This window comes from Mercenaria mercenaria, chromosome 9, assembly GCF_021730395.1.
Source record: "Mercenaria mercenaria strain notata chromosome 9, MADL_Memer_1, whole genome shotgun sequence".
In the NCBI taxonomy this organism is placed as follows: Eukaryota; Metazoa; Mollusca; class Bivalvia; order Venerida; family Veneridae; genus Mercenaria; species Mercenaria mercenaria.
Window position 1 is genome coordinate 78,124,103 of NC_069369.1, and position 23,636 is coordinate 78,147,738.

A 23,636-nucleotide genomic window follows, 5' to 3' on the forward strand; every position below is an offset into this window, starting at 1 on the left:
GAAAAGCTGACCTAAACATAAAACTTAACCAAGAAAACTGATTTTCTAGTCCAAAAGGGGCAATAATTCTTGCAAAAAGCAAGATGGAGTTATGTTTCTTGATGTACAGGGTCTGCTTATGATGGTGAACAAGTATTCCAAGTTTCAAAGCAATAGCTTTGGATAGTTTAGGAGAAAAGTTGACCTAAACATAAAACTTAACCAAGAAATCTGATATTTTCTAAGTACAAAAGGGGCCATAAATCTTGCAAAAAGCAAGATGGAGTTATGTTTCTTGCTATACAGGGTCAGCTTATGATGGTGAACAAGTCTTCCAAGTTTCAAAGCAATAGCTTTGATAGTTTAGGAGAAAAGCTGACCTAAACATAAAACTTAACCAGGCAACGCCGACGCAGACGCCGACGCCGACGCCGACAACCGCTCAAGTGATGACAATAACTCATCATTTTTTTTCAAAAAATCAGATGAGCTAAAAATGAGCTGAATGTAAAGACACATGTGTGAACCACAATTCATGCCTGGGAAACGACAGAGCTTTGTCTCTCAGAGGTATAAGGTAAATCACCCTGTCATAACTTTCAGAGTTAGTACATGCTGCGACATGTATTAGCTCCTAAGTTGCCACCAAGTGATTTACAATATGTGCCTGAAAAACGTAGCTACATTGTTTCCCAGGCAGCAGGTAATTGTAAACAACATTAAATTGTATATCAATACTTTTCACCTACAAGAATGATGTCAATATTATGTCACACATTCTCCTGAAAACGCATGATATAAAGTTATATAGACCAAAAAAGGAGTTAATTTTAACCTTTAGCCTGCTAAATTACGACAAGAGGGCCAAGATGGCCCTAGGTCTCTCACCTGAGCAACACACCATAACAGTGGACAACAGTACGGGACAGCTCTATAATGTAACATAATAAATGAGCATTACTTTGACACCCTGTTCATTTTTGCTATGAAAATGTACAGTTGAAATGAGACAACCTTTAAAACAGACATACTTTTAATTCTAAATAACATCCCACCAAAATACACCAACCAATTTACAACAATAACATTTCCTTCTCAGTTAAGCTGAAAACCCGCAACCTATGCAGGCTCACCTTAACAGTGAGTCAGGGCAAAGAAATTTGATACATTTTACTTGTATAGCTAAGAGAGATCATTTAAAAATATTCTGAAAGCACTATCAATGAGGATTTTATTGGTTATTACTATTATTTATTCTAGCAGACTCAGACCACTGATGCAAGCATAGTGCACTAAACAAGATTTCGTTGTGGTTTCAAGAACAATTAGAATTTCTTTTTTTGATATTTTGAAATTAGTTTATTAATTTGTATTATTCTAGACATATTAGTAAAGAAATGTCGTGAGGATGGGTGGGTGAGGTTATAACATTTATCTGAACAAGAGATAAATTAGCCTAAAAATGTATATGTCAGAATAGACAATCAGATTATAGTGCATGAGAAATTTTTACACTATATGACTAGGATATTTCTGTAGGTCTTAAACAAAAGTCATTAGTATTAAAATGGTAGATACAATACTATTGTTTTAAACTAAAATGTTGTCCAGCAGTATGAACCTTTTCAGTAGTACTGCAATAAAGCTTTTGACACCGAAATCACAAATTGTTAGTACAATAGCAAGTGTGAATTTTGGTAAAACTGTCAACATTTACAAAACCTGAAAATTTTGACCTGAACTTAAAACTATGCCCCAGTTTTAAGTATATATAGAAAAGTCAATCTATTTCCTGGTTATCAATCACGTGACTTCGGTATTTATCAGATCAGCTCTACAAAACTCTCCAGTGTCCAGATTTCTTGCCATGAGCTGGTTTGGAGCAGCATTTGGAGTAGCATGTTTGTAGAACAATCGTGGTATAGTACAATCCTGAAAATACATATTTTGGTGTTGGTAAGAAATCATTGTTAAATTCATTTGTTTGGTACATGCAGTGATTAAGGATTATGTGTAATCTGGATAAAGAAATATGCACAGCCACTGCAGCTGTAACGCTTGACCTCTATATGAGCAATATTTTTATGATTTTAAATTGAATTTATCTATTAGCTTTTTAATACAAAGACAAACATAGAATAACATATACATTTATGGTTCATTTGTAGTTCAACAAATTTTAAAAATTATCACAGTATCAGAGAACCCATTCTCACACACCAAAATCAACCAATAAGGAACAAGTAGGCTTATTTGCTATAATCTAGGCAGAAATAAAATATTTATTGGCTACTCTCACAAAATGTGTTAAGTACTGCCTTCTAATGCAAACTGCAAGATATCTGTTTTCTCTCATACTACTTAGCACCACTTTTCAAGAGAATTTTAGATACGCAATGGTGGGCATTTATACGGCCTTTCTGAATTCTGTAACTGTACTTCATATAACCTGTTCCTTCAAAGTAACTGCCAACTTCCCCACATGAATAAGAGGTGGAGGGTGAATGATTTCAGAAACAGTTTGTCTTAAAAAGAATATCTGTCTTGACCTTGGATCAACCCATGACCCCAGTTAACCTAACCAGTGTTCCAGGATTTTGTATCAGAGCAAACCTGTTCTCCACTAGTAATTGCCAAATTACCCACATGACTCAGATGTAGAGGACAAATGATTTCAGACACAATGTCTTTTATCAAATTGTCACAGAGAACATACGCCCCGCCCGAGGATCAAACTTACAACCCTGCTATCCATAGATCTACGCTAACCCTATTGTGCTAAGTGGACAGGTGTCAAATTTTCTACACTACCTACACTGTAGTCAAAAGTAAATAAGCTCAAGGGTCATAAAATAGAAAATATTCACAAAGAAATAAGCATTGGAAAATCACACACATTTTTATTGGTTCCTTAGTCACTAAACATATTTCATCTTGTGCAATTCTGCTAATTTTTTTTCAAATTTTGTTTCATACTGTCATTAGTCCAAGGGCAGCCATCCGAGTAGAATCAATAATTTCCTGCAAGTATTTATGGATACCTTCCTCAGACGAAAATGTTCTCCACCCCAAAACAGTGATTCAAACCTATAGAAATGATGAGTAAGTGATACAAATGTACAGGCCTTGACCACTCAAATTCCAAGCAAACATAATCACAACAAGAGTGCCAGACTGTCACAAAATACGTCCGTCATTGAACTTGGCCTAATTCTCGGCCTATAATCCAAGAGTTCCTTGGGCAATCAGACTGTTTATCGAACTTGGCTGAGATATTATGCTGACAAACACTGCCAGCAAGTTTGGTGAAGATCGGATGAAAACTATTCGACTTAAAGAGCGGACAAGGCTAAATTCGCAGTTTTTCGAGTAATTCAAGGGCCATATTCCAAGAGAGCCTGGGGCAATTTGGCTGGTTATCGAACTTGGCCAGGATATTATACCCACAAACATTGTCAGCTAGTTTGTTGAAAATCGGATGAAAACTATTCGACTTAGAGAGCGGACAAGGCTAAACTCACAGTTTTTCAAGTTATTCAAAGGCCATAACCTAAGAGTGCCTGGGGCAATTTGGCTGGTTATCGAACTTGGCCAGAATATTATGCCTACAAACACTGTCAGCAAGTTTGTTGAAAATCGGATGAAAACTGTTCGACTTAGAGAGCGGACAAGGCTAAATTCGCAGTTTTTCAAGTAATTAAGGGCCATAATCCAAGAGTGCCTGGGGCGATTTGGCTGGTTATTGATCTTGGCCGAAATATTATGCCCACAAACATTGTCAGCAAGTTTGGTGAAGATCAGATGAAAACTATTTGACTTAGAGAGCGGACAAGGCTAAATTCACAGTTTTTCGAGTAATTCAAGGGCCAGCCCATAACCCAAGAAAGCCTGGGGCGATCTGGCTCGTTATCAAACCTGGCTGAGATATTATGCCCACAAACATTGTCAGCAAGTTTGGTGAAGTTTGCCACCATGGGTGTTCGAATAATACGCCCCACTCTTTCAGAGACAGGCTTATAAAAACTTGTTACCTACCATCAAATATCTGATAGATGTTGGAGATACTTGAGCACATCCATTTAGGTATATATCTTCCAAATAGTGGCAGCTATTGGCAAGAGCAAAAATACTTTTGTCCGTAACCTTGTTAATTCCCGCCAAAACAATAGAACGCAGTGGGCAACATCTAGCCAGCTCGCATACACCGTAATCTGATACCTAGACCAATGAAATAATAAACATCAAAACGTTACTGGCCATCTTCCAGAACAATTTATGAAAGTGAGCTGACTGGCAGAAGCAGCTGCTAACACAGGTTAAACTATACAGTCAAATCAAGATATCTCAACATAGTTTACTTCGATATTTCAATATCTCAAGTGGATTTTCCCGGTCCTGACTTTTTCCTTCTTATTTTATACAAATCAGCTATGGATAGCAAAATTTAAGACTAAAAGGCAAAAAGAGTTTGACTCTGTCCTAAATTAAGATTATCTTTCAGTCACAAATTTCAGTGGGATAAAACAAAAGAAAATTATACAAGTTATAATGCAGCATGAAGAGTTGGTCTAGATTGTTGGAACCAGTGCTCTACAATGAACTAGTCTAACACAGAACATTCTTTTCATATATTTGTTTACGTGCATAACCCTTCTTAAAAACCATGTATCACTGATGGAAAATAGATGAAAATACAGTTCAACTCCATTTGCATGAATTCAACAGGACAAGCAAAATTTGAGTTACCATCAAAACATATACATTATAACTTATATAGATATTTTGCCATGACATCAGGATGATTTCAAGAAAAGGGTGATGTACAATTATTCAAGTTTGAGCAAACAAAGTTTGTCTGTATTTCTTTTATTTTTTGTTGAGCTGTCTATCTCGAATGTGTAATTTTTTTTCACGAGACATGAACGATTATCTCACTGATTATCAACAAAAAACATGTGATTACAATTCAAGTTACTGTCAAAAAAAAAAATAGTATGACTATGTTAAAGGATACCAAGAAAAATACTCATCAGCTAGATTACAGCCGAGAAATGGTATCAGCCAAGCAGTGGTAATGCTGCCCTTTCACGGTCTCAAATGATTATGCACTATAAGCACCTTTTACCTAATACTGCATAAAAAGGAGGTCAAAATTAGTATAATTGAACCGTGCCATGAGAAAACCAACATAGTGGGTTTGCGACCAGCATGGATCCAGACCAGCCTGCGCATCTGCGCAGTCTGGTCAGGATCCATGCTGTACGCTTTTAAAGCCTACTGCAATTAGAGAAACCGTTAGCGAACAGCATGGTTCCTGACCAGACTGCGCGGATGCGCAGGCTGGTCTGGATCCATGCTGGTCGCAAAGCCACTATGTTGGTTTTCCCATGGCACGGCTCACAAATCTATACCTTTCGACAACTTTTGATGTTAAGTTGTTCTAGTCTGGGACAGTTTTCAGCCAGCGAAAACAGAGTGTCATCATCTACACATGCAAGTCCAGATAGATCTAACTTCTCCAGATTGTGACATAACCTTGACACTTCATGCAATACATCAGGGTTCAGCTGAAAAAATTTAAAAACATAATTGGCATGCACGTAACATTTGCATATCTAATACCAGTTTAATGCCATTTAGGTTATACTAATTTGTTTTAGCTCAATGGTGATGAAAGCTTAAAGCTCTCGAGTCTGCTTCCTGGAAAAACAAGAACTGTCACAGGAGTGATGAATACCCCCACAATACGGTCTTGTCACAGAAGAATGGCAACCACAAGAAAGACATGGCCACAATTTTATGATGTTACACCTGTGTACCAAAATTTATCTAAATCTGTCAAGCCTTTCGTGAGTTATTGTCCGGCAACCATGAGTTTGACAAATTTCAAGTTGGAAAGGGGCCATAACTACATATAAAATTGGTGGTTTGTAGACAAAGTCGAACTTTACCTGTATTTTATGATGTCATACCTGTGTACCAAAAACATTTAAATCTGTCAAGAACTGTCACTGGAGTGTTTAATGACTCCAATGGTGGATGAATATTGCACAATAGCTTAAGTCTGTGTTAAACAAGAAGCTGCATTCAATAAACGCTTGATGCCCCCGGTGGCATCCTTGTCGATACAAAGCAACCTAAGTCCAAAACGAGGTCAAGGTCAAGGTCAAACAGAGGTCAGGTGATGTTTGAAGATGAGGAATGGTCACAGGTTACATCTGCATTAGTATCAAGTTATTCTAGTAAGGGGTATTGATGCTAGATGAAACGGTCCCATTTAGTTAACCAAGAGATGGCCCATACAAAGCAACCTAAGTCCAAAACGAGGTCAAGGTCAAACTGAGGTCAGGTGATGTTTGAAGATGAGGAATGGTCACAGGTTACATCTGCATTAGTATCAAATCATGCTAGTAAGGGGTATTGATGCTAGACGAAACGGTCCCATTTGGTTAACCTAGTACGGACGGACGGATGAACGGACAGGACAATCACTATATGCCTCCCGCATCAGTAGATGCCGGGGGCATAAAAAAATCAAATAATCAGAGAGGTACAGATAAAGTGTATCAAAACACTATACAACTTACAAGTATAATTCTAAGCAAAAAGGGGGCATTATTCAGGAATTATTGGTGCAAGAGTTATGCACCTTTTGTCATATGATGGGGGTGATAAGTTGGAACATCTGTTTTAAGATTGAATCAAATCCATATAGTAATAACTGAGATATATATTTCGGGACGTGACGCGACAAAACTGACTCCTATATAGCCCCCACCAAAACATGTTTGGTGGGGGTATAACCAGTACTGGTGTCATACGAGAAGTCATGGTTGTGACCCCAGTGGGGCTCGAACCCATGACCCCCAGGTTGAGAGGCCGACACCTTAACAACTAGACCACCGCTCCCCTTTAATGCCATTTTTCGACCCTATTTCTGCTAATATATGTACTTGAGGCCAGTTTACATCATCAATATTTCTGGATCCTGTACCAGTACCAACTTGTTCTCCACAACTAAGCAATAACTTCTACACTAGAGTGATAAGTGGATGATGCATGACCTGAAACATACTGTCATTTGTCAAAATGCCACTTACTACTAGCACCATTAGATAGAATGCTGTCTACTATCATGTTTCATCAAACTAGGCAAAATTTAAGAAACCAGTTGAAACTCGGAAGTTCCAAGGGATCCAGCATTTTTACTTTCAGATATTGCCTATTTTTTAGGGATAAAAATTTGTAGATTTTAACATTTAAAGACAAAATGAATAGAAAATATAATCATTTGTTGGGATTAATTTCTAAGACTGATCCATGAAAATCAGGCCCCTTTGAATATTAACAAGATCATAAATATTAATGAGATCAAAGTAATTTTGAAAAAAAAAAATTGTTAAAAACACTTTATGAACATCACATACTTCTCTCACAGAAAGAAATATTGTCTTAAACTTTGATGCCCTCACTGGATCCTTAAACATGGGAAGCAACTCTTTACAGTTTATATTAGGCAGTAGTCTAAACTTGAGCTCTTCCAGTCTGAAGCAGTGTTCTGCAATAGCTGATAAACCAAGGTCTGAGAGTTGATCTGTCATACCCCCACTTAAATCTAGTGCAGTTAATGAATGTCCTATATGTTGCAAAACCTGAAAAAAGATGTACACTTAGGTAAAAGGTAGTGTAAACAATAAAAAATTTGCTGATATAAATCTTAGGTTGTAACCATACATGAACAAGAGCCTTGCTGGTGCAGACGCTCATCTGAATTTTTTTTTGTCTCTGTATATTAGATATATTGTCAGGGGCCATAATTCTTGCAAAAAGTAGGATAGAATTTAGTTTCTTGCTGTATTGTCAGCTTTTGGTGGTGAACAAGTGTTGCAAGTTTTAAAGCAATAGCTTTGATAGTTTAGGAGGAAAGCTGACCTGTACATAAAACTTAACCAGGCAATGCTGACACTGATCAAGTGATGACAATAACTCATCATTTTTTTCCAAAAAGTCAGACGAGTTAAAAATTAAAAGTGCAGTTGCTATTGTCATTCTACCATTAATGCAATGGACTCTATTATCTAAATACACACATTAAAAATCATGGATCATAAGCTCGAGCTGCTGCTCCTTCAACTAGAATGACTAACATTCTTTGCAATCAAACTAAGCTGTATGACAGCAGTATACAACCAGCAACTAATTGCTTAATCAACCAGGAAAACTTCTAAGCATAACAGCATATACCCTTTCTTGCTTTTCTGTTTGGTTTAAGTTAACGTTTTTCAACAGTATTTCACTTAAGTATAGGCAGGTAGTTACCTTAACCAGTGTAACTGTATTCTGTACCAATACAAACATGCTCTCTGCAAGTAACTGTAAACTTCCCCACATGAATAGATGTGGAGGACGAATGATATCAAACAGGTGAGACTACAACGCCAGCGGTCCAGGTTTGATTCCTGGTCGTGGCTGATATCCTGACTGGTGTTCAGTGCTGGGTGATATACTTAAAATGGTACTGTTTCCAGCAGTATCAGCCTAGACTGGATGCTGGGGAGGTAAACCTGCCTTTGGCTTGGCTGGAATTAAGTTGTTCCATCCATTTCGAGTGGGGACTTCCGTCGACAATAATACATCCTTTAGTTTGTTTAATATTTTTGAAACTTCATATATACTGTCAAACTTTTGCAGCATTACACTCTTCTTTTTGTATCCTTAAATTGTGCAAACCAATCTACACAAATCTATCATAATTCTTCCAAAATACCCCTTATTGTTCAATGTTATAAAAATCAGTAAAACATATTCAAATGATCACCTCCTCCAGGGTTGCATCAGTTAAAGCTAGAACTCCACATAGTTTTACAGCTCTGAGATTGCGCAATCGCTGTAAACATTCTACAAAGATCCTCTCGTCTTTCAGTTGCACACCAGACAGGGAAAGATCTGTGAGGGAGGTTGGGAGGGTCCAGAGGGCCTCGTTGGAGGGACTGCTGCATAAACTACTACAGAATGATAGATCTAACTTCTCCAAGCTGGTACAGCCCATTGAAAACTGAATAAAATGAGACAGAATATGTTTTAAACAACATACTAAAAATTCTGTTATATTTGCAAATCCAATGTTTATACATGTATTTATACTAACATTCCCATAACAAAATAGATCTAGTTGGGATGTTTAATTATGAGCTGTATGAATGAAGAAAAAATTAACATTTAAGGAAATGCTGAAAAAGTATACTTTAAGACTAATGAAAATACATGTATGTATTTAGTCATTTTTTCACATTTTGTACAGTTACTTGCAGAGAACAGGTTTGTACTGGTACAGAATTAAGGAAAATATGTTAGGTTAACCAGCGTTCTTAGATTCTGTACTAGTTTTAGCTTGTTCTCGGTAAGTAATTTCCAACCGATTTAAAGCACCCAAGGTTTAGCGAGGCTGTTTTAAACCAGGGCATAATTGTTACATAAATACAGTTTAAAATATTGTTTTATAATTTTCTTTTGACATGACCCATTCAGAATAATGAAAGAAAAAATGGCCCTCCTTACAGTTTTAACTATTCAATAATACACCAAATTCAATAAAAACACACACAAAAAAATCAACAACATTAAAACTGATCCTAAATATCATACTATGTACTGCGATACAGTTTTCAGTATCTTGATATATTGCAATACATTTTTCAGGAGTGGTACCCAGCTCTACCTACATGTTTGAAATCTTAACCTCTCATATGTTACTGATATTCAAGCACTTCTGTTGTGATAATAAAACTGACACAAAACAAAACTTTTACCAATTTGACAGTTTCTGTGTAAACATACCTTTGTTAAAGCTGATCCTGATATTCTGGAACTACCATGTAAATTCAAACTGAAATGTATACATTAAAGGAACAATAGTTAATTAACATTAATTACATTTAACTGTGCAATTCTATTATAAGATTTTCATTACATGCACAACTAAGTTTTTCTCTTCTATGAACACATCACAAATAGTCCATCCACATAGAGCTATTTCTCTTCCAAACTTCATTCAAATTTTAACAAGTTGAAAAATCACAAATATTTCAGTTCCACTCCACCTGTGAACATCTGATTATAAAGACTGCTAGTTTCATTTCCAACATAATAACTACCTGAATACACTGACCTACTATATGTAATGACCTTTTGAATGTAATGACCACTTGGGTATAATGATCGCTTTTAAGTGATGATCATCTTTATGTAATGGCAACTTGTATATAATGACTGCCTGTTTTGTATGACACCTGTATTGTTTGAACACCTGTATACGATGAACACCTGCATATAAAGGCCAAATGTATATAATGACCACCTGTATGCAATTAACATCTGTATACGATGAACACCTGCGTGTAATGACCACCTGGTTATAATGAACACCTGTATAAAATGACCACCAGTTTGGAATAACCACCTGTCTTTTATGACCACTTGTATAGAATGACCACCTGAAGAATGCTTATAGGAGACATGATTTCTAAACTGAGTGTAAACAGCCTATTGTCATCATGAGTACACTACTTTCTTAACATTGTCTTATAAAACTTTTACCAGTTAACCTAACTTAAACTAGAAAATGCTTTTGTAAAAAAGTGCATGTATCCCCAAATGCAAAGTCCTATAGGCAAGAAGTCAATAGGGGTCAGGAGCGAAAGTCAAAGAGACACTGATGGTTGGCTGCAATAGGGATCATCTACTTGGCATGTCCAGTCATCCAGCTAAATTTCAACACTCTTGGCCTAGTGGTTCTCAAGTCACTGTTCAGGCTCCTGTGACCTTGACCTTTGATCAAGTGACCTCAAAATAAATACGGGTCATCTACTCTGCATGTCCAATTATCCTATTAAGTTTCAACATCGTAGGTCAAATGGTTCTCAAGTTATTTCCAAAAAATGATTTTACATGAACAGGCCACTGTGACCTTGACCTTTAATAGACTGACCCCAAAATCAATAGGGGTCATCTACTCTGCATGTTCAATCATCCTATGAAGTTTCAACATTCTGGGTCAAGTGGTTCTCAAGTTATTGATCGGAACTGGTTATCAATGTTCAGGCCCGTGACCTTGACCTTTAACGGAGTGACCCCAAAAACAATAGGGGTCATTTACTCTGCATGAACAATCATCCTATGAGTTTCAACATTCTGGGTCGAGAGGTTCTCAAGTTATTGATTGGAAATGGTTTTCCATGTTCAGGCCCCTGTGGCCTTGACCTTTAACAGAGTGACCCTAAAATCGTTAGGGGTCATCTACTCTGCATGACCAATCATCCTATGAAGTTTCATCATTCTGGGGCAAGTGGTTCTCAAGTTACTGACCGGAAATGGTTTTCAATGTTCAGGCCCCTGTGACCTTGACCTTTCACAGAGTTACCCCAGAATCGTTAGGGGTCATCTACTCTGCATGACCAATCATCCTATTAAGTTTCAACATTCTGGGTCAAGTGGTTCTCAAGTTATTGATCGGAAATGGTTTTCAATGTTCAGGCCCCTGTGACCCTGACCTTTAATAGACTGACCCCAAAATCAATAGGGGTCATCTACTCTGCATGTTCAATCATCCTATGAAGTTTCAACATTCTGGGTCAAGTGGTTCTCAAGTTATTGATCGGAACTGGTTATCAATGTTCAGGCCCGTGACCTTGACCTTTAACGGAGTGACCCCAAAAACAACAGGGGTCATTTACTCTGCATGAACAATTATCCTATGAGTTTCAACATTCTGGGTCGAGAGGTTCTCAAGTTATTGATTGGAAATGGTTTTCCATGTTCAGGCCCCTGTGGCCTTGACCTTTAACAGAGTGACCCTAAAATCGTTAGGGGTCATCTACTCTGCATGACCAATCATCCTATGAAGTTTCATCATTCTGGGGCAAGTGGTTCTCAAGTTACTGACCGGAAATGGTTTTCAATGTTCAGGTCCCTGTGACCTTGACCTTTCACACAGTTACCCCAGAATCCTTAGGGGTCATCTACTCTGCATGACCAATCATCCTATTAAGTTTCAACATTCTGGGTCAAGTGGTTCTCAAGTTATTGACCGGAAATGGTTTTCAATGTTCAGGCCCCTGTGACCCTGACCTTTAATGGAGTGACCCCAAAATCGATAGGGGTCATCTACTTTGCATGTACAATCATCCTATGAAGTTTCAACATTCTGGGTCAAGTGGTTCTCTAGTTATTGATCGGAAATGGTTTTCAATGTTCAGGCCCCTGTGACCTTGACCTTTGATGGAGTGACCCCAAAACCAATAGGGGTCAATTACTCTTTATGATCAATCATCCTATGAAGTTTCAACATTCTGAGTCAAGTGGTTCTCTAGTTATTGATTGGAAATGGTTTTCAATGTTCAGGCCCCTGTGACCCTGACCTTTGACGGAGTGACCCCAAAATCAATAGGGGTCATCTACTCTTCATGACCAATCATCCTATGAAGTTTCAACATTCGGGGTCAAGTGGGTCTCTAGTTATTGATTGGAAATGGTTTTCAATGTTCAGGCCCCTGTAACCTTGACCTTTGACAGAGTGACCCCAAAATCAATAGGGGTCATCTACTCTTCATGAACAATCATCCTATGAAGTTTCAACATTCTGGGTCTAGTGGTTCTCAAGTTATTGATCGGAAATGGTTTTCAATGTTCAGGCCCCTGTGACCTTGACCTTTGACGGAATGAACCCAAAAACAATAGGGGTCATCTACTCTGCATGTTTAATCACCCTATAAAGTTTCAACATTCTGGGTCAAGTGGTTCTCAAGTTATTGATCGGAACTGGTTATCAATGTTCAGGCCCCTGTGATCCTGACCTTTAACGGAGTGACCCCAGCAGCCCTACAACCCTATGAAGTTTGAAGGTTCTAGGTCAAATGGTTCTCCAGTTATTGCTCGGAAATGAAGTGTGACATACGGACGGACGGACAGGGCAAAAACAATATGTCTCCTGGGGGAGACATAACTAGTGTTCCTAGATTCTTCATCACTTTCAACTCATTCTCCCTAGGTAAATGACAACTTCTTCACAAGAATTGGTGGAGATGGTCAATATTTTCAGATATATTCTATCCTGACAAGTTGTCATGGCAGACATTTGCCATGCCTGCTGACAAACCAGTAAAAATTACTAAAATTTTGGTTAATAGAATTGTGCTCTGTCTACTTAGCTAACTCTATTAAACAGCTAAGGACTAACCATAATACCATTCACTAACCCACCTATTGTATAATTATGTGAATCTTTAAAGCCCTAGGAAAATTCTGTTCATTTAATTTTTAAAATACGTTTACACAGGGGTATATACATTACATGTATTTTGTTTTAAAGATAAATGAGCCGCATCATGAGAAAAACCAACATAGTGCATTTGCGACCAGCATGGATCTAGATCTGGATCCATGCTGGTCGCAAATGCAATATGTTGGTTTTCTCATGGCGTGGCTCAAACAATCCCTGTTGTTACCTTTTCATATTTGGACAGTAAGTAGCCAGTGCTATCAGACAGTCATTGCACATTTGATTTAACTGTGTGTCCAAAATTTCCTGTTAAAAGAAAACAAAATCGAAAGTGATTGAAATTGGAATGAAATACATTGTAATTCAAATTAAACAATGAGCATTCTGTAAACTGTTCCCTGCAAACAAATGATATCATTACAGGAACAAGTTAAAGGCTAACTTGTCTTTCCTATTGAGCATCAAAAGACAAAGTTGTGTTGATAGGAGATAAATAAATGTGTTCCCTAATGTTCACTATGCAAAAGACAAGCTACATACATGCAATACTGACATCATATATTACGATGGCATAAAATGTATGTATGATTTTGTATTTCTAACATCATAGAAAATGTTGCAATTGCAGTTGAACTACGTTAACTTGAACATGTGTAATTCAAACGCCATCCTTTTTTTGATCTCATCTTCTAGCAAAATCCATAAAACAATGTGAAATTTTTGATGGTTTGAACTATGGATAACTCAAACAAATGTTACTGGTCCTGTTGAGTTCGAGCAAATGAAGTTTGACTATATTAACAGAAGGCAAGAAAAATGATCTAATATGTCTGCTTGTATATGATAAGTGTTTAACCAAACTTTGGGACAGCAATCATAAAAACCTCATCTGCGTTTAGCCCCGTCTTTCCGTGCTGTCCCTGGTGTTGAGAAAACCCAGTCTTACACTAGTGGTCATGCAAGATTCTTACAGTCTAAACATGATTGTGTATCAAATCCATGCACAATTTTGTAAACTGCACTCAACATCACTTAAAACTAAATATCTGACTTTTTTCAAAAGTATTTCTCGAGAGAATTTGCTTTTTAGTCAATTTTAAGAGGAAATTTTCCAGCTTACAGAAAGCTTGAGACTTTGAATTATTAGACTGCTTTTAATTTTCAAAAACAGTTCAAAAATGAAAAAAAAAAGAATAATTTCTTACCAAATTATGTCCAAGATAATATGCTATATTGACAATATTGTCATGTTTATTTTGAGTATGCTCCAAACTTTTACTGCTGACTGCCTTGTTTCCCTGCACTTCATTGACTCCTGATAAATACAATTCTCCTATGGTAGGATTTCTCTCACACAGTGTTCGGACACCTAAAAATACACAGATAATTATGGAGGATATCTGTTTATTTCAGTGTAAGATTGAAACATTTTTTTCCAAGAGAACACCTGACACAATATTTTCATGAGTGCAAATGTAAGATATGGTGTTCATGACTGAATAATACTTTCATTTTTGTAGTACATGGAAAACAAACAATTTTTTTTATTTCAAGTTTTGAGAAATTTAACCCATTTTATTGTTTCTTACAAGTGAAACATATCATTTGTTGTTGTTCTTTCACTTTGAAAATACTGGATATATTTCACTTTTAATTAAAATCATGTAATAAATGCATTTTTCACAATGATACAGACAATCTATAGAGTTCTGTCAAATTCAAAGAAAAATGGAAAGAAACATCTGTACATGTACCTCAATAAAAAATCTTAAAAGAAAGTGTTATAGTTCTTTGACACTGCACTTCCTGTCAATGGCCTCTATCATTCTGTGAAGTTTCAATGAAATGCCATTAATGTCTTACAAGTAATGCTCCGGGCAAGCCTTATTTTGTATGATAAAGGGAGATAATTCAAAAACTAGGAAAGGTACTTTGTCTCAATGGCCTCTATGATTATGTGAAGTTTCAATCAGGGCTCCAGATAAGATGCGTATTAGCGTAAATTACGCTTTGAAATAATGCATATACGCATGTCTGATAATTTTAAAGCGTATAAAAACCTATATGAAATTACAGAATCGCATGCAATGACTTTTACAAGCGTAAACAAAACATGAATCCTCTGGATGCTTTTTGTAACAGAGGACAGTCAGCATTAATTCTCCCACATTGAACGTACACACGCATTGAATGGTACTCTAAAAACCTAAGTTAAACTATATCATACAATCAGTCAAATAGTTGGGAATTAATATTGATGGCACTGTAGTGTATTTTAAAGTGGTGCCAATTTAAAATATCAACTTCTGGTGCGGAGTAAACAACAAAAATGTCTCTTTCTAATAATGTATAAGTAAACAAACACTCTACGCATTCTTTAAACTAATCAAAATAATCCCAAAAACATAGCTAGAGGTATATTCTATTGGATTCGGTAGCGAGTGTGAAGCTTAAGTAAGCCAAGGGAGAATTTAATTATTTATTTGGGTTTTACGGCGCACCAACACAGTATAGGTTACATGGCGCCAAACAGGACTACAAATTTTGGTTTCACATCTCATTTACATCGGAATAAAAACATAAGGTATGGAATCAAAATTTGCATACCTGCTGGAATCACAGAGTTACAGCAAAACCAAGTGTTAAGACCCTATTACCTATTATCCTATCGACAAGGATGCCACTGGGGGCATCAAGCGTTTATTGAACGCAGCTCCTTGTTTCACATTTACAAATTTTCAGGAGTAAAATTACTCCTGGTCAATTCGGAGTTTACTATTTTACTCGTTCACAAAAAATATGATGAGTGAATACTCATAGCCCATAAAAATTATCTGGAGCCCTGTTCAATCAAATGCCATTAATACTTTTCAAGTTATACTCCGGACAAGTGTGATGGACGGGAGGACAGACAATGCGGCAACTATATGCTCAGGGCAGCATAAAAATAATTCTTAACAAAATGTCTTAAATCAAATCATCACATTAAAGTTGTTTCCAGTGTTCAACCCTATCATCAGTTGATCTGTACTCAATGCATTATTTCTATACACATACTTTAAAACTCAACACCTGCAAATTAAGAAGAACAGACAAAATCAAGAACCACTACATGACATACCTTCAAATGAGAGTTTGGCACAGTCCTTGAAATCAGCAACTCTAAGGGCAGGAGACTGTATACAACGAAGGCCAACATCTGTCAGATGCTTTAATTTTCGGAATTTTACCGACACAAGCTCATCCTGGTTCCTTGTACAGCACTGTATCCCATTATCTGTGGTGGAATTAAATAAAAATTCTAACACGATCCACAGCAATTGCTATATAAACATATAGCGAAATCGCCTATACATGAATCTACGATAAAATATGGCTGGCTGTTACATTTCACCCCCTATGATTGTGACATTAGAGATTCTACTTCAGTTCCACTACATACGAATTATTTCTGGGTCAAACGCTTGAAATCAGCATTTCAAAAACATAAATATGATAAAAAGTCATACTGACTTCTGTGTAGGACCGCCAAACGGTTTTTCTGATTTCTACGAACGAATTCAATTAGCTCTATTATGATTCAGCGGTGACGTCATAAATGTATGACATAAAGTATGACGTCATAATGATGTGACGTCTTATAAAAGTTAAGTTGTCACTCGTAACACAGGGTCAAATCGCCTAATTTGATGATTCTATTCATAATTAGTTTGCGAGCTGTTACATTACTTATTTACAATACTTCTCAAAATTCTGATAAAAAAGAAAAAAATATCTATACGTTCCATTGGCTATGCAACACTTTCTAAACATAGGGGGTAAATTGTAACAGCATATGACCCGAATGACGTATTACGCTGAAAATGTAGTACCGTAAAATACGAATTATCTGCGTTGTTAGAATCGAAATAATAAATATGTTCCAATAATTTTATCAATTAATAAAACATGGGCAGTCGTTTGGATGCGAATTATTAAAGCACTCATGCTCCGCACTCGTGATTTAATTATTACGCATCCAAACTCCTGCCCATATTTTATTAACTGATAAAATACAGGAACAGATTTATTATTTCTTAAATAAAATTCCATAGATTTAAAATACTGAAACATCAACCAGAGTGGAAGAAAAAAGCCTTAAGAAAATAAAAACAAGAGGCTGCATTCAATAAACGTTCGATGCCCCGGTGGCATCCTTGTCAATACAAAGCAACCTAAAGCGAGGTCAAGTTCAAGGTCAAACTGAGGTCAGGTGATGTTTGAAGATGAGGAATGGTCACAGGTTACATCTGCAATAGTATAAAGTCATTCTAGTAAGGGGTATTGATGCTAGACGAAACGATCCCATTTGGTTAACCAACAGACGGCCCATACAAAGCAACCTAAGTCCAAAACGAGGGCAAGGTCAAGGTGAAACTGAGGTCAGGTGATGTCTGAAGATGAGGAATGGTCACAGGTTACATCTGCATTAGTATAAAGTCATTCTAGTAAGGGGTATTGATGCTATACGAAACAGTCCCATTTGGTTAACCAAGAGATGGCCCATACAAAGCAACCTAAGTCCAAAACGAGGGCAAGGTCAAGGTGAAACTGAGGTCAGGTGATGTTTGAAGATGAGGAATGGTCACAGGTTACATCTGCATTAGTATCAAGTCATTCTAGTCAGGGGTATTGATGCTAGACCAAATGGTCCCATTTGGTTAACCAAGAGATGGCCCATACAAAGCAACCCAAGTCCAAAACGAGGGCAAGGTCAAGGTGAAACTGAGGTCAGGTGATGTTTGAAGATGAGGAATGGTTACAGGTTACATCTGCATTAGTATAAAGTCATTCTAGTAAGGGGTATTGATGCTAGACCAAATGGTCCCATTTGGTTAACCTCTTACGGACGGACAGACAGGACAATCACTATATATATGCCTCCCGCATCAGTGGGGGGGGGGGGGGGGGCATAAAAAAATATAACATTAAATAACACAGAGAGATCTTGAGAATATAAACCATGCTGTAAAAATTGCCAGTTGACTGACTTTTTAAAAGATTAATTAAACTAAATTTAAAAAGAGTTATTGGTCAATAAGAAATCCCAACAAAAAGTTATTTCTGATTAAGACGTGTTATTAGTGAATGAAAAATTAATGAAAATCAGCTTGACAAAGTAACTGACTCTTGACACAGTAACTGACCATTGACCCAGTAACTGACCTGTTATGTTCTGGCACTGATTTATGGTTATAAATTCCAGTTTGCACGCTGCTGCCTCCAGTAACTTTAACACTGTATCATTCACTTGCTCACATTTGTAGAAATTGATTCTTCGTAGAGATATAGTAAATAACTGTCTAGATACAAAAGGGAGATAATCCAGTGTCAACATGTCATGCCATCCTAGCCGTTCTATTAGCATTTCCTTGTACACTGTTGGTAAATAATGCCCGATGTCTGGTATTTTGTCCAATGACATATAAATTATGTTCAAGCAAATATCACTCAACAGTTTCACCATTTTAAAATTGGTATGTCAAACACAGATCTGAAATTTAAGAATAGAGATACATGTACTAATAAAAAATTTCAAGTTTTACAGAAAGTACATCTATATTTGTGAACAGGAATTTCAATCAGTACACGGAGTCTCAGAATCGGCAATTTCCTGCACTGTTGCACACAACAAGTAGTCCTTGATCGTACTAGTTGAGAAGTCTCTTCTGTCTCGTCTGGTGTTCCACTGGACAGTTTTCTTGGCCCTTTTCTCTTCCTAATGTACATCAATGACTTGCCTTTAAGAGTCAGATCAACAGTCTGTCTTTTTGCAGGTTATTGCAGACAAATCAGGAGCCGGAAAAATGCCAGACAACTCCAACACGATCTTGATTGTTCAGGGATCTAATTTAGCAGTCGCTAACTCGCAAAATTCAAGTAAGAATAAAAAAATGCGAGTACTTGAAATTATGGCACTTGAATATTTTTGCGATCATGTTCAAAATCAACGAATTCCCTCAAACTGTCCTTTTCTCTTTAAAAGCTTGTTTGGGATAGTTATTTTACAGATAATCATGTAACCGCTTGTTGACGCCTGTTGCTTTATACAAATGTTACAGGATATCTAAGCATGTGTCTAGATGATAGCTGTTTTCGTTTTGGTCAGTGAGATTCGCAATTGCAAAAATGGAGAGGAAAATTACAATTTTCTTCGAGCGAAAAAGGTCCGCGAAGACCTAAAATGCTAGCGACACCACAGGCAGCGACCTGGAAGGACTTAAAACTTCTGAGACGAGCTAAAAATCCAAAGAATCATTGAGTTCTTTGGCTTGTACTTACGAAACCAGAAAGTCCCGGCCTGTTACGTGAAAGAGTGGGAAATGGAGCTGAACTTAAAACTTTCATATGAAACCAAGCAACAAATTAATGAATTTAGCACGTAAAACAGCCTTTAAATAACTGCTAGTGGAACCTGCCATTTTGCTAGTGGAAAAAAATGGCACTAGCAAAAAATTGCTAGTGGGAAAAAAAGTTAAATTCGATCCCTGTTTGCAAGACTGGGAATGCGAGTGGCTCATGTCATTTAATCCCGACAAGTGTGAAGTTATTCACATAACCAACAAATGAAAACCATTTGACTTCACATACAACATCCATGGAACCCGGCTGAAACCTACTGAAGGCACTAAATATCTTAGAGTCAGCATCACACCAGATCTCTCTTGGAAAACTGATATAAATGACATCATCAAAAAGGCCAACTCCACCCTGGCATTCATCCGAACAGCTACCCAAAAATAAATCCAGCAACCACTTACTATATATAGACTGATCAATCTATATATGAACAGCACCATGAGAAAACCAACATAGTGCATTTACGACCAGCATGGATCCAGACCAGCCTGCCCATCAGCGCAGTCTGGTCAGGATCCATGTTGTTCGCTTTCAAAGCCTATTGCAATCAATCAAAGAAACCATTAGCGAACAGCATGGATCCTGACAAGACTGCACAAACTATTGAATCAATCTTGTGTTAGATATATCTTTTACTTCACTTTAATACATAAATAGTTCAAAATTACAATCCGCTAATATACACTGAGTGTTGGTATACTTCCGCACCAAACTGCACTGTTACTACTATTCTTAGCTCTCGCCTATAATATTACATCACCATGAGGCTAGCATGAGACTAGACAAGCTTACTGTGGCTTAGTGGCTGCTTTTTAATTTCTGACATTTGCAGCCCCAGTTTGACCGTCACAATATAAAACAAACTGTATGCGTCAGATACGTTCGCTTACATGTACCAGAAAAGATAAGAATATGTTTCAAACAGATTTTATCGGGGATTTCCTATAGAAATATGCAGAATAAGTTCGGATGTGATGGAGACAGTGACAGTCAAAAGTTATCACACTGTCCATAAACATCCTATTATTTGGACTACCATGAGACTAGGAATATGTAAACAATATAGTTGAATACTCAAAGATAATGTTCTACAGACTGAGGATAAAGAAACATGGCACTACTACCGGTAGGTTAAATATTTTTTTTAGATTTAGAATATGTAGTTTTTACGCCAAGCATTCAGGGCCTCCTCTGTGTCTTTCATAGTTGTCACCAACTTTTGCGCCAATTTAAAAATGTTGGAGCCACTTTAGAGCCACTTGAGCCAAAGTTCTGAGCCACTTTTATTTCTCTTAGTTGGCCGTCATAGTGTGCATAGGGAAATAAAATACTGTAATTTACATTAGGAATAATAAGTGTATTAGATTATTGTAGAAGTAAAATCAATTTGTACCTGGATACAAATGTCACAAATCATTTCCTTAGTTTTTGAATCATATCTCTCCATGAATTACCAATTTTCCAGGACTTTTGGAAAGGAAATTTTCTTTCTTTCTAATTTTGAAGGTCGAGATGAACACTCATCTAAAGATTTTTTTTAGAAACCATGGTGTAGCAGTAATATCTTCCAGTTTCTGAACATTTCAAAGAACTAATCAGGTCCAGGATACAAATTGTGGCTGTTGTGTTTTTGTTTTCGGATCCATCGTTAAAATATTTAAAGAAAACTAAGAAATTACAAGATTATCTAAAATATTTGCAAAAAGTAACAAATTAAATGTATCTTTCGTACTCTTTAAAAGTTTGTCAGTCATACAACTGTATGTCGCACACATGTTGATCTTTTTCTAAAAAACGCAACACATAAAGTACACCGTAATTGGCTTTAATTTTGGTGAATTCTCGGCATACTTCAAACATACAAGCTGGCAGATGTTTTGATTACTGATTAACTATCAATTCACACTTTATTATGCAATTACCTTTCTCAAAATGTCCACCTGGACATCAATAGCCTAACTGACAAATACACCGCCTAGACTGGTTATCGATTTTATTCACAACCAGCACCTACGTAAACACGTGTAGCAGGAACCAATTCTTGGACTGCTTATATCTTTATGGAAAAAACAAATGACAAGAAAAAAATATGCGCCACTTATTTTCGCCAGTTCGCAAAATTTAGCGCCAAATTCTTAAAATTATCACAAATGGTGACAACTGCGATCGACAGCGGAAGCCCTGGCCTTGTTCTGCCCACTCTATGTAGCGCAAACTATCAAAAGGCTATAACTATGGTCAAAAACAGTCACAAAAAAAAATCAATAGGCTACTAGTAGGTGTCCAGTTACCAGATGTCTAGACACTTCCTGTTAAAAAGAAGTGGCTTGGGGTCCAGTAAGCGGATCCTTAGGCTTATCCATAGATCGAGTCTTGATTACCTTGATTCTTATGAGTCTGCTTAAGTTGACAACTTGTATATACTCCCCTATACAAGTGTTATCATAAACTGTGCCCGGTTCGTACATAATGTCAGTATTCAGGGTTCTCACTAGCAATTTCAAGTTGCAGTCCTGGGACTCCCAAAGCTGAAAAAGTTGCAGTCCCAACTAGACTGATGGACAGACTTTAACGTTTCGTCAAAACACAGGCCTCTATTGTACTGTCAAATGAAGTGTAGACCAACAGACATTTTGTAATCACAATTCTTCACCCAGATATTGTTAAGGTGAGATAAAAGGTAAAGATTAAATAGGTGAAAAATGCAATCAAAAATGAATGTAGGACAAACTCACCTCTGGACAACTCGCCCCCCTACTGTTTCTGATCTACCTGGACATAGTCCCCCTACTTTTATTTTAATACTTATTAAGAGCAAAGCATTAAAACATTTGGTCTAAAATACAAGAATGTACAGTATGTCTTTGATCAACATAATGCTTCTTCAGTAACATCAGCAATTTTACAGAAAAAATAATCACGTTAAGACCACATCGACAGCATCTTAAAATTACTCCGACATTCATAATTAAGCCTAATAATCACTTTTCCTAAAAATTTCTTTAACTCTGTCTGGTAATTATTACGTGAGAAAACAATCGGAGTTACTTCAAACACTTCGTAATCCGTTGTTTACAATCAAAGGTTGTCACATATGCATATGCAATCACGTTGACAATCACATGTAATTGAGTTCATCATACATAATGCCACCTGACTCACGGTGTAGTGGAAACGGGCAACGCTGATTGGCTATTCACGGCTATCGGTGACAAGCGAGTAATTCCGCCCATATATTTTGCTCTCGAGTCAAACCTTGTGTATTCGTAGGTTTATGTAATCAATTAATTTTCATGGTTTTAATGCTTGTGTCCCACTGCAGAAACGTGCCTCCGGGGACTCCCAAGCTGCAATAAACAGGTTTATACAGAGACCAATTATGCGTACAGGGATGCCAATTTCGGCATTTCCAAGAACCCTGGTATTAAATCTCATCTGAATTAAAATTATGTACACAGGTAGATTTTGTTTCATAACGTTAAACAGCAGAGATCCGTAACAGTATCTTAACAGTGCTAAATATCTGAGCTGCTGAAATCACACGAAATTATGTCATTAGCTTATTTGAAAAACCTACCACACAACCTGTATCTCTAAAACGCTCCCTCTCGGTTGCTTAAAATAACATTATGATGCCAGTCAGTCTATTCAGCGTTTAAATATAAACAATCAAGTTTCTAAAAATAAACTTATCCATCTGAGTCATTGAACTTTTGTTATATTTCATACTTTTTTGCACAGGCACTTGGTTGCACTGATAGTATTTTTCTTATATTGGCCTGTACCTACTGTTTGTTGGTTTTAATACGTGCACCAGTGCTCCCTGTATTCAAAAACATTATTTACTGTAAGTGAATCCCTTTTATTAAAAAAGTTAAAATTTTAGGTTTTGGTATATTATTACATATAAGGTATATATCTGACGAGGCAACGGAAGTGTATGACCGGTGTATGACGGGTAATGAAAAGGTTTTGAACCACT

At 36.9% G+C, this 23,636-nt stretch overlaps 1 protein-coding gene across 2 annotated transcripts; it reads right to left on the reverse strand.

Moving 5' to 3' along the window:
- Window positions 1-144: 144 nt before the first annotated feature.
- LOC123547530 (F-box/LRR-repeat protein fbxl-1-like) lies at window positions 145-23,385 on the reverse strand. Of its 2 annotated transcripts, XM_045334702.2 has the most exons (12): window positions 23,232-23,385; window positions 22,703-23,001; window positions 18,461-18,788; window positions 16,377-16,532; window positions 14,461-14,624; window positions 13,482-13,561; window positions 9,817-9,865; window positions 8,798-9,034; window positions 7,407-7,631; window positions 5,391-5,546; window positions 4,015-4,197; window positions 145-1,911 (listed from the first exon to the last, which is right to left on the reverse strand). In XM_045334702.2, the coding sequence occupies exons 3-12, from the start codon at window positions 18,759-18,761 to the stop codon at window positions 1,783-1,785; spliced, it is 1,680 nt and encodes a 559-aa protein (XP_045190637.2). In that variant the 5' UTR covers window positions 18,762-18,788; window positions 22,703-23,001; window positions 23,232-23,385; the 3' UTR covers window positions 145-1,782. The 2 variants fall into 2 exon arrangements, with proteins under 2 accessions (XP_045190637.2, XP_045190636.2); XM_045334701.2 differs by lacking the exon at window positions 22,703-23,001 and having other exon boundaries at window positions 146-1,911.
- Between the last annotated feature and the right edge of the window lie 251 nt (window positions 23,386-23,636).